The following is a 12787-nucleotide window of genomic DNA, read 5'->3' as shown; positions in this document are numbered from 1 at the left end:
ATCCTAAATGAGTAAGGATTCTACCTCAAATACAAGCTAATAGGAGACGGAAGCTCAACTTCTATATGTCTTTTAAGTTTTACGGATTCAAATCTGCCCTTTGGGATTGACACATTATGTTTACAGAATAAAAGAATCAGACGCATTATGTTACAAAGTAAAAGAGTAAGAGAATTATAAAAATAGTCTTTAAATGTACAGGAAGTGATAAATGAAGACAAAAAAAAAAAAGTAAGGAAAGCATTAATCATGCTCATAATCATGAAGGGGCCGCTCTGCTGGCTAGAAACCTAAATTCTGAAATTTGAATAAAACACTGGAAGAAACATTTTTTACAAAATGTGTTGTTTGCTTACTTTGTAACATGTCGAAATGTCAAGCGAAAAGACTTGAGCCTAAAAGAAAAGGATAAATGTTAAAACATTTTAATGTTTTTGGTAACTGCAGCCTTAAAGAAATGGCATTTAAACTGGGATTTATTATTAGTGAAGAGCTAATAATAATAAATGATTATGAAGAACTAATGATAAGAAACTGAAAAACTGAATACATAAGCAAAACACTGTAGAATAGTTGTTCGTAAGACATAAATTTTCGTCGAGAACGTTATTATAAAAGAATTTTTTTAAATTTAAATTAATTTAAAAATTGCGTAAATGGTTTCATTTTTAGCCCAAAGGGACAATTTGCCCGGAGGGGCTAATTTCGTTTTAGCATTTTGCGTCGTCCACTATAAAACAGCATTTCGCTTTTCAAATTGTTGCAACCAAATATTAGAGCTGTGCATTATATTTAAAGAAATTAAATAAAGAATCTGCATGAATGTATGTATGTTTCTCGTATTGTGAAAAATAGCGGTACATGGAGACATCTAATTTTGAATTATGTAGTTTTCCACTACACTATATAGGCCCCTGGAAACCCAAATTTGGAATTTAGAATTTGTTTTATTATCTATTTCATATTTTGTAAAACTCTAGGGAATTTTGATAATAAATAATATAACTCAACGATTTCACAGCGAGCAATAGCAACACTGTAGGGGAAAAAAAAAGAACATTTTGATCTCCAGCGCGCGAGACTGTGTATCGGAAATTCTAAAGATATGATCTTCTTAAATGCTTTGTGATATTGTTGTTGGACTGAATTTTATGATTTAAGTGCGAAGAGAATGATATTTAATAAATAAAGGTAACACCAAAAACGTTAAGAAAACGTCCCTTTGGGCGTAATATAAAATCTGAAGTTTTAAGATTTTTTAAAAATTTTATTTGTTTTGTCACACGGTAGGAGCATTAGGTTTTTTTAATTATTATTTTAGGATGATTATTAGCTGCTAGTTATTACTTTGCTTGAAAAGTTTAAAACTAATATCACGTTTTCTAATAGGCAAGGCCCACCAGCGGCCGAGCGGTGGTTCGGTCCGAGGTTCGAATCCCGCGAACGGGCTGGCTGCAAAAGCGTTTTCGTGGTTTTCCCCATGTGTAACGTGTATACGAGCCAGTTCCCCTTAGAAAGTCCTCCACGAAGGCATCCCTTCCCTTAGGCAGATGGCCTAGTGTGCTTTGCCATAATTAAAATAAACCAAAACCAATTCTAATAGGCAAATCGCCATCAGCTGCTTAATACACTCAAATATCTTGGGAATGGAAGTGATTTTATGGCAGGTACTGTATATATAGAAATAAAAGATGGCCAAATTGAGGCTCATACGACCTTTAAGTGTGACCTTTAAGTGAGATATAACAAACAGTTGCCTCAATTTTAAGTTTATTTAAAATTTAAAAACAGAAGTGTACTTTACAATGCTCTATTTTATTAATCAGCAGTTTTAAAATTACGTTATGTCCTTAACAGTTTTAAGCAATTTCAAACTGCTCGCTGTGCTTCGTACCCCAAGAAACAAGAGACAAGTAAATCCATTTATTCATTTGCTGCTTTTAGCAAGTAGCAGCAGAAAAGCTAAATAATACGTTGGCAACATGAGTGACCATGGTGCACCTCGAAACGGTATTTACGTATTATTGTATTATTGCAACCACCTTAGTAGAAGTCGCCAAATTTTTAGAGTGTACCAAATTCTGGCAACCTTTTTGTGCATGAGTATTTCTCAGGAAACCATGTTCATAACAGACAAGCAATATCATCACTAATTTAGCTTTTTTTTTTTTTTTTTTTTTTTTTTTTTTTTTTTTTTTTTTAGTATGTCAAGTTTCAGTGGTTTTTATGGACAAATCATGATATTTTTTCCTTCAACTCAGTTTTAAAATGGAATTTACCCGCAATGGAAGAAACTGTGTTGTAAATTCTGTAGGAATAGAATATTTTTTAAAGGTAACAATGATGAGATGATTATGATAGATAGCCAGAGCGCAGCTTCGAGTTTGTGTCATTCTGTAATTTTTTTTTTCAACAAAAACTGTGTATATGAGAAGAAGAACAGCGCTAAAGACCTGGAGAATGATTTTGCGAAAAACACAAGTATTTGATTTAGTCAGTATATCATACAATTTTTATTTAATATTTTAAGATTTTCAAAATGTTTTTTCTTTTTATATGCTGATAATGTTTTGTTGACTTACTATAAACATCGATAGTACGGGAATGTTATTAAAAAAAGAGAGAGAAAGAGGGTTGTACATAATAATTTTTATCTTTTCAAATCTGTAAAAGATCGCCGAATCGCGCTAAGGTGGTTGTGCAATACGTAACTACCCTCGAATCTACCTAGGGACATTTTGGATGTGTGTAGTAGTAATTTTCTTTCGAATAGGAAAAAATATGTGTGCTGACCGAGTTTACATATTATTAATTAATTAAATTATTTAAAAATGAGTTTGATCTCCATGTGTTGCTTTTCATAGTAATCATTTTGCACGAAAGCTAGACTGCTTTTTATGAAAAAAACCTTAGTTTAAATTGATAGATTATTTTTAAATAATATTCCTAGTTTGTACTGTAGTTTCTTCGCAACATGCTTTGTCTTATTTCATTCACTAGTTTCACTCTTTCCAGAGGAATTCTTTTAGGTTAAGAATAAAAGTATCAATTTTTTAACTTATTGCATTATTCTTTACTGGAATTAAAAACCTTTCACCATAGAAACCAGTACATCTTTTTTGATTTTCAATTGTCTTGTGCTAAAACCTATTGACTGTTATAATGTGGAGGGGGGATAATTGGAAAACGGACAAAAATTGCTTAGTTCTTTTATGTGGGAAAAATATTGAATACATTATACACAAATTTTAAATTTAATGTCTTGTTCAACATATTTTCCTGAATACAGAGTAGAGACAGGAATTTTTTTTTATTAAGGCTTATAAATAATAAAAATCATTAAACAATTAATCCTTTTAATAATCCTCGTTAATTCACGTCTAGTGTTTCTTTGTGTTTAAAAATGGTTGTACAAAGTCTTTAATACGGACGTCCATAATCCGGAATGATCTATAATCCGGACCTCAAAGCTACAAACTTTCTGCGCATGCGTTGCGTTTACGCATGCGCATATACGTTTACGCATGCGCATAATACGTTTACGCATGCGCGTTTAAGGTATAACGGACGGTATAAGCTAGGCTAAAATTATCTAATTATCAATTTCAGTTAATGTTGCAGATTGCGTTGCTCCTTAATCTTCTAATTCGATCCGGCTTATTATTTTTTGCAGACTGTTAGAGCAATTTTATAAAAAGTAAGCCTGAACTTTCGATTATGTCAAAAAGAGTTTCTGATTCTGGAGCTGCCAAAGGATCTACAAAGCGAAAAGCATATTTTGATGTGCATCAAACAAAAAGTGGAATTGCTGCAAAAAATGGATAAAGGCATGAAGAAAGTGACAGAGAGGTTAGTGAAAACGAAAAAATTTCGATTGACAAGTTAGTCGGTATTCTCGGCACAGCAATTACAGGACTTGAACAGTGGAACTTCGTAATTGAACAAGAAATTATGTATGTTTATAGAATTAAAAAGAAAGTACTAGCACATAAAACGAATCAACTTGAACAACTTACATTAAAAGAAATGTTTAATAAAGTAAACAAATAAATATTACGCTGTTTTTTTTTTGTAAATTTTGATACCCTTTAGATCATAATTGCTCTTTATTTCATAAATTACGGTTTCATATCTTTAATTCTATAATTTCTGCATGCCATCTTGCCAGATTTAAATTGATGATCTATAATCCGGAAAAATCCCTAATCCGGAATCGCCGAAATCCTGACGAGTCCGGATTAAAGACTTTGTACTGTATTATTTGAATAGAAATCGTTTAGATTTGAATAGAATGGTAGAACTTGCGGCTATTGACTATTCTTAAATTTCTTAATCTGGAGACAATTTATGATATGTAGGTGACTTGGAATTTTTCACCCCCTTTGTAGACCACAATTTGGAATTATTTATACATAAACGGGCTCTTGTTTCTTTTGAGAAACATTTTAAGCATTTAATTTTTAAAAATGTTGATATCCATGCATAATCGTTAAATTATTTGTCTAATATATATATATATTTTAATTTTTCCTTACGTAATTTAATTTCTGATAACTAATAGTTTTTCTCCTTAAGTTTCATCTTTATTTATTTATTGTATGTCTGTGTGATATTTATTTTTGTCTAAAAAAATCAAATTTTTAATTGAATTTAGTATATTAGTTTAAAGAAAGGCCGTATACTTATTACGTTTGTATTATCGTTATTTTTTGGAATGTAAAACCGTATCTCAAATGTATAAGATGATTTAAAAAAAAAACAATTTAAGACGCAGCTAATGTTTTGACTCAGTTTTTTAACTAGGACGTTGCATCATATGAATAATTTATTAGTAAAATATCTCTAAACACAAAGCCTAATTATGAAGAGTTTTCATTAAATACACTTCCGAAAAAGTTGTAAAATTCGAATACTTTTCCGTTCTGAACTCTTTCCCTGCTTTTCATTAAGAGTTTAAATTTAAAATTCAGCTTTCCTTGAAAAATGAATCTATTCCTTATCTTTTGGTTTGCGTTATACGTTAAAGAATCTCTCAAATGTCCTTCAGTATATCGATAATTTACCACTGTTCTATAATTCGGAAAAAGAAATCTAAACTTCTCTTAAGGTGTGGTCTTATAATGCTAGTTCAAGGTTCATTATCATATGTCTGTCTTGGGAAAGATGGATCTGGTAACTGTGCTTTTCGCTACTGGAAAACAGGATAGGATAACTGTTAATAACAGGATAGGATAACTGAATTTCAGATATTCATGAAAAGGTTCATATTCTTTTAGGATTTTGTATAAAAGCGCAGAATTAACAGATTTTCGGCACAGCAGCTGTTTCCCCTTCGGAAATCCAAAGATGAATATTTCTGTGGTGAGTAACAGCAAATCAAAGTCTTTACATCTACAATACATTCGGTTATTAATTTAAACGTTTAGCGACATTTTCTGTGATAGGATAAAATTCTCCACCTTGCATTATACCGATTCTTGGATAGAATGTTTTAAATATCAAAATTTTTTTCTAATTTTAAGCTAAAAGTTAATCTTAATTAAAAGCTAGTATTTTGATTTAAAATCATTAGCACATTTTTTCATATGAAATGTTCCTAGATTTCTGTTTGTAACTGTGCTTTTAGCTTATGATGAAATAATGAAAGTTTTGTGTTTGTATTTTCATATTAATTTTTAGACTAAACAATTATTTTAATTGTTTAATTTTTAAAGTCTAAAGACTTCTTAAATTACAAATGTATTTACAATATAAGTATTTGTACTATTGTAGCATTCGTATGTAAGCATACATGACGTACACAATAAATATGTTAAACTATTTTTAATATTAATTCGGTTTTCCTTGTAAATTATTTTAAAACAATATCTTTTAATTAATGCCATAAAATTTTGATTGCTATTATTAAGAAAATTAAATAAAATGTCGTAGTATTCGCTTAAGAATTCTTAACTGTAGGGGATTTAATGTTTTTAAAATTTTTAAAAATCTTGTTTTAAAATAAGCGGATATATAATTTTTTAGGAATTTTTAAACAAATTTTAGGCTGAAAATGAAATTTTTATGTAACATCTTAAATATTTTTAATATTTTTATACTGCAGGTATTCTTTATCGTTTCGAGCTTTGTTTTGGCTCATGGAACAGGCGTCAGGTATGAATCGAACCTCCTTGATTCTAAGAAAACCCACGGTTCTGTAGAATTCCAGGTGAGTCATTTTTCTCCTCTCCTTTATCTAACAGTTTACCTTAAAATTATTTTTTTAGCTTTAATGAATTTAATTACATATTTTTCTTTTTTTATTACCACTCTTTTCAAGTGCAGATTTATAAATTCCTTCAAAAAGTTCATTTTCTAGCACTTTTATTCAGCTTAAATTTTTATTTGTGAAGGGGATCAATTGCAACTTAAAGCTTCCTTTTAGAAAAAAATACTTATACCTTCCTTTTTTAAAATAATATTCCTACATTTGAAATTTTAATTTAAATTTATTTTCCTTTACTTATTTATGTACAGATATTTGCTCGTTTATTTTCTGCTTGTTTAGGTACGGTTTAGTATGATCTACTGTCTTAAAACCGGCTTAATACTTAAGATAATAATTTTTTATTTCGTAAACCTTATTGTGAAAAATTTCAGTCTTAAATTATAATAATAATACTTTTCAATCTTAATATTATGTGTTTTCTCTTTGCATCAAATCTATGATTTGAGGTAAACAGTTAAAAATTGATTCTTGCAGGCTACAAGTCCTACCGATCTGGAAGTCTCTACAGGCCGTTCAGTGCAAGAAGATTTGCAGAGAAACCAACATAAATTCCAAGCAACTCGTATGGATAACATCGCTTCTCGTGATGAAAGTCAAATAATGCAGCATAGTCAGGCCCAGTCTCCAATGTATCAGCCCCAAGATCACTTTGCAACTGTCTCTCCAGCTCCGCAGGATCAAGATTTTAGCAGAGATCAGGGTTTTCTTCATTCACAGAGCAGAATACCACAGGGCACAGCATCACAAATGGGCATCCAAGCAAAAGAGCATTTTGACGAATTTATACCCGAACAGCAGTTCTATACCAATGGCCAACAGCAAAGCGAGCAGCAGCAGTTTTACCGGGATAATCTTGGTGTGGGTATTGAACAACGTATGAACAGTGAAAGAGCTTTCCAAGCTATTGCCAGTCAGAAAGGACAACAAAAGAGTGAGAAGCATGTTGTTGGAGTTCAAACAAGATTCGTCCCAGCCCAGCCTCTACAGCTTTCTGCATTCAATAACAGGGAACATCCCATAGTGCTTCCGCAAGTTAATCATGCCCATTCATCATCTGTTGTCGTTTCTGGTAAGTGACAATTTTAAAATAAAATACCTAATATATTTCCAAGATTATAAGACTCTTACCATTCTACACCAACTGTTGGAGAAAACATTTGCTTATTAGATTTTAAAGAACCATCTGTTTTCTGCTGGGAAGAATTCGATAAAAGTTGAAAAAGTAATTTATGAAATTTAAAATCATGATGTGAAAATAAAAATATGATGCCAAATAATGCAAATGATTGCTAATTATACGATTTAAAATACTTTAGTAAAATTGGGACTGAAAAAATTTTCAATGATTGGTAATCGATTTTTCATTTATATAATAAAGCATTTTTCCGAGCCACGAGTCAAAGAAATCTTTGGTTAATTAAAAGATATTTAGAACAATTGTAATATTTTTTTTACCAAATTATGCAATTAATTATGTTACTGGGTGGCATTTATTTATATTTTCATATTAAAAAATGAGGTAATACTATTTTGAGCGGCTTTACAAAAAAGTCTTACTTTCATACGCTGTTTGCTGCAGAGCTGAGATACAGCAAAAGTGTGGTTCATGAACACAAAATTTATAGAGTTAGTATGATGAAGAAACTAATACCACAACTTTAAATTTTCACAGAATAATGTGGGGGGAAAAGCATGCATTTCCATTTAAAAATTCTTATGCCATGAAATAAAGATTTCCATTCAAGTTTTATTTTTATTTTATTTTATTTATTTATTTTTTTTTGCAAGTTTTAGGTTATTACTATATGCAATTTTCGATTTCTTATATTTAGTTTTCTCAAATGAACTTGATTAAAATAGGGAAATTTAATAATTAGTCACTGCAACACTATTTCCATTTCTTACATTTTCTGAGCGTAGAATATGTCCTGTGTCTGATATTATTATTTAAATTAGGCTGTGGAGAATTTAAACTGTTATGTAATTATTTATGAATTAATTAGTTTTTATTAAAACTCCAATATTTTTAATTACCATATATTTCATATTCCTGAAATATAATACGTAAGAGCAATGCAGGAAGCATTAGTAACTTAAGAGATGTTAACGGAATTTTAACGTTATGAACTCAAATAAAATAATTTTTATAACACTGAAATTAATCGCCGAGACTTTAAAATCATCATAAGTATAGTTTAAGTCTTGAAAATAACTGTTGTAAGAATCCCTGTGTTCAGAAACGATCCACAGGAGATATATCCTGAATGAGCATAAAGCGTCTTAACCGCCACTAGTGTTAGGGGAAAAAAGTAGTTATAATTTTCAAAAAAATTAAAGGTAGAATTTTAAAGCTATTATCAGGATAAGTTAATGATATCAATGGTTATATCGTCAAATTTTGTAATCCTTGACGAGTTTACAAAAATACTGATTGTCAAGGGACATTACAATCATTACTGACTTTCAAATGAATAAAGGTAGGAGAAGTATTGTTTTCCCAGAAGAAAGCCTGTTTAAAATGTAATTACACTTTTATGTACGAAGAACAATGGGCCGACATAGTGCGCCAAACAAATAATTCATCACATTTTAAAAGAATAATTTAAGAGTACCTTTGTCATTAATTTAGTTTGTTATGGCAAAGCTCACGAGGGCTATTTGCCTAAGAGAAGGTATGCCTTCGTGGAGGACTTTCTAAAGGAAACTGGCTCGTATGCATGTTGCACACGGGGAAAACCCCGAAAACTCCCATGCAGCCAAGCTGTTTGCCTGGATTCGAACCCAGGTCGGAACTATCAATGTTTAGCGATTTTACCGCTCGGTCGCTGGTGGGTTCCTTTGTTATAAGGGATCATTTTATTCTTGATTTGAAATAAATGTAGAGAGGATGGAAATGAAGAAAGTAATTTTAATTTTTTTGCTCTATTTAGTTACGTCTAATACATGGAATAAAATTAGGAGAAATATTTTCCCTAGTTAATCTAATTTTTGACCTCTTTTATTAAAATAGTTCATGAAAATGGACTTGAATATTAAATGAGAGGCTTATTTCTGCCGTGAATAAAAAGTAGAGTAAAGATACTAAAAAATATCCCTATAAAATAATGCTGCACTCAGTCTACAGTAAACTTGATTTTATACGATTTTAAAATTAGTTTGTTTTGTACATTAATACTACCTCAAACATATGCATATTGAAGCACATAGAATTAATAATTAGCTTGCTTCTCATACAAGGAATCAGAATACGAGCTACGAAAAATCATGTCTACCTGTTCTGAATAATTACATTTTAAAAAACTAAACAAGGAAAAAAAATTCAATTTATATCAGATGTAATAAAAGGAATCGGAAATTGAATTTGGAATCATAAATATTAAATTTTGAAATATTTTCTGTACCTCTTCTTTACAATAGCAATTTCTCTCCTTTTTTTCCCTATGAATTATAACAGACATAAACTGTAGTAATATTTATTTTATTTTATTTATCTTGTTATTTTTAGGTGTGAAGAATCTTCCTGTTCTTCCCGCTATGGTTTACAACGCTGTCCCTGCTCCTTCCACACACGCTATTACGTACGGTCGTGATTCCTGGTACCATGGCGGAGCCTCTGTAAGACACCATTTACAAACACCATACGTGAGATACGTGTACAGCCACATTTTGTAGTAAACTTCCTAAATTTTTAATCGAAAATACTCCAAAAAGAAACAATGTACTATCGCACTGTAATGTAAGGTTCAGGAATATTTGGTGTTTTTCGCTTTTATTTTGCTTTTGTTGCGTCAGCTAAAATGCATGAAACACAATTTAAAAAACGCTGGTTTCTCTAGCTTTAAAACGTTCAAATACAGCATGTGAAAGGACTTCATTTTAACTACGTTGCTTAGTTTAATCATTGCTATGTTTGTAACTTGTTGGTGCGTCCATTATTCAGGGAATTATGTGTGTGTTTTCTTTTTCAACTTGGGAACATTGGCATTCCAGTATTTGGTTACTTATTGGTCACTGTGTAATTTGAAATTTGTCAAAATATGCAGGTAATATACATTTCCATTTATTCATAAATTTCCTTAGTAAGAATAATAAAGATGTACTTTATTTACAATTTTTTTAAAGTTTTTAAAAATTAAAGCAATGTAATTTTATCTATAACTACACATATTTCTGTTTTACCTTTATTGTTAAAGAAAGATATATTAATGGAATATATCTGAATCTATACTAATGGAATATATCTGAAAAATGATGATATATTAATGGAATATATCTGAAATATCACCCATGAAAGATACATTAATGAAATATATTCATGTACTTAATATATATCATGATTCATGTACTTAATCTAAATTTTATATTTAACAGAACTGCATTTTTTTGTAATACTATTGCATATGATTCAAAAAATGGAATTATTTAATTTTAATGTAAGTATTATAACGTTTAAATTTAAATTTGCTTTTGTGTAAATTGTATTTTCGGTTTGTCAAATAAAAGTATTTGGAATACCAAAAATTCTGCTGTGGTGATTTGTGTTTAAATATTCTGAGATAAAAATACGTTTAAATATATTTGTATGTAAATAGATTAAATATATTATATCTCTTCAAAGAGACATGATATAGATTTTAGATGCATTTTAGTTGAGTATCATTGAAACCAAACTGTAAATAATTTAATTAAAATATTCTGAACAAAATTTCATACAAAAATATTAAAAAATTTCCTTCGAACGACTTCTTTAATAACTTTGAAATTGAAAAAAACATGCTGTAGGATCTACAGTCAAATGTGCGAATTTTGTTATTCACAGTGGTTCAAATACACTGACTACCAATAAGTATTTGGACACCTGTGATAGAAAAGAAAAACTAACTTTATTCAAAATCAATAGTTGGTAGAGCCTCCACGAGAGGTAATTACAGTGTAGACCCTCCGGGGCATACTTTCCACAAGTCTTTGTATGACAGCTAGTAGTATTTTCTTCCAATCGGCTTGGAGAAGACATAGAAGTTCCTTCACCGATTTTGCACGGGTAGTGCACCCCTGAATTCGGCGATGCAACTCGTCCAGAGGTTCTCGATAGGGTTCAGGTCTGGACTCTGGGCAGGCCAGTCCATTCGATGAACTCCATTGGCATCAAACCAAGCCTTGGTTAACGTCGAAACATGACAACTGGCATTGTCGTCCTGAAAGTAACAGGGGTCCCACCCGTAAAACTGCCACAGCGTAGGAAGCACATTGTCATCCGAAATAGTGCAGTAGGCATCGGAGTTGAGCTTGCCATGAATGGGGACCAAGGGTCCCAGCCCATACCAGGAGAAACACCCCAGACCATAATTCCACCTCCTCCGAACTTGACTGTTGGCACAATGCATTCTGGCAGGAGACGTTCTCCAGGTAGACCCTGCCATCCGAACAGTAAAGGGTGAACCTTGATTCGTCACTCCAAAGAACCCGTTTCCACTGATCTACGGTCCAATTTCGATGTGCTTTGCACCACATTAACCGAGCAGCGCGGTTGGACTTTGCGATCAAAGGCTTATGGGCAGCAGCACGACCATGAAATCCAAGCAGATGTGCTTCCTTACGGATGGTACTCATTGAAACAATACTCCCGAATGCCTGTTGAAACTCCTCGCGGATGAGGGCCATCGGTTGGGGGGCGGTTCTTCCGAATTTCTCTGGACAGAACTCGTCGGTCTCTATCTCCCAGTTTCGTTGGTCCGCCAACTTGGGGCACATTCCGACAATCACCGCTCACCTTCCACTTCTTAATCACATAGACCACTGTCGATTTTGGGTACTTCAGATCACTAGATATGTCCCTTAAGGATCGGCCACATTTGTGATACCCGATAATTATACCTTTCTCGAAATCATAGAGCTCCGAACTGCGAGGCATCTTGCATGCGACTAAAGCCGATGCTGTTTCCTACACGATATATACCGGCGGAGTCCGTGACGTACCTGAGGACCGCAGATATCGTCATTTGCATAGGTGTCCAAATACTTATTGGTAGTCAGTGTAGTTAAAAGCAAAATTTTACGTTAAAATTCCATCTGTCTCGTAATACATTTAGTTTAATTACCAAGACATAAATATCCAAATGTAGTAGAAAAGAAACAAAAGACACTAGAAAAATGATTTTCTTATACATTTGACTACTTACTTTGTTCTGAAGTGAAATTAAATACTATTTTCTTATTACATAATTTATTTTTATCAAAGTAAGAAACAGACATAAATCTTCCAAAGATATAATTCTTATGCCATGAGTTTAAAATATTGATGGAAGATTCTTCTTTAGTTCGTTGGTGATAATTTTGAAGTAAAGGGAAGCCATGTAACATTTTCATTAGTACCTTGTGCCAAAATGATAATATTAATAACAGTAAATCTCTTCGCTGTAGAAATAGTTAAAAAATAATACGCGGAGTTGAGATTCTAAATTACATTTACAAATTAAGAGGGATGATAGTACTCATCCAGATGAGCAATAATTACCATAG

General features: G+C 31.7%; 1 protein-coding gene across 1 annotated transcript; it reads left to right on the top strand.

Moving 5' to 3' along the window:
- Positions 1-5237: 5237 nt before the first annotated feature.
- LOC118204073 (uncharacterized) lies at positions 5238-10789 on the top strand. Its single transcript, XM_035376394.2, has 4 exons — positions 5238-5361; positions 6104-6208; positions 6743-7337; positions 9774-10789. The coding sequence occupies exons 1-4, from the start codon at positions 5347-5349 to the stop codon at positions 9938-9940; spliced, it is 882 nt and encodes a 293-aa protein (XP_035232285.1). The 5' UTR covers positions 5238-5346; the 3' UTR covers positions 9941-10789.
- Positions 10790-12787: the final 1998 nt, after the last annotated feature.

Source organism: Stegodyphus dumicola, chromosome 3 (assembly GCF_044657685.1).
Source record: "Stegodyphus dumicola isolate Sdum_Otavi_A_Nest chromosome 3, ASM4465768v1".
Classification (NCBI taxonomy): Eukaryota; Metazoa; Arthropoda; class Arachnida; order Araneae; family Eresidae; genus Stegodyphus; species Stegodyphus dumicola.
The sequence above is the reverse complement of the archived record's forward strand: the minus strand, read 5'-3'. Positions and strand labels throughout refer to the sequence as shown.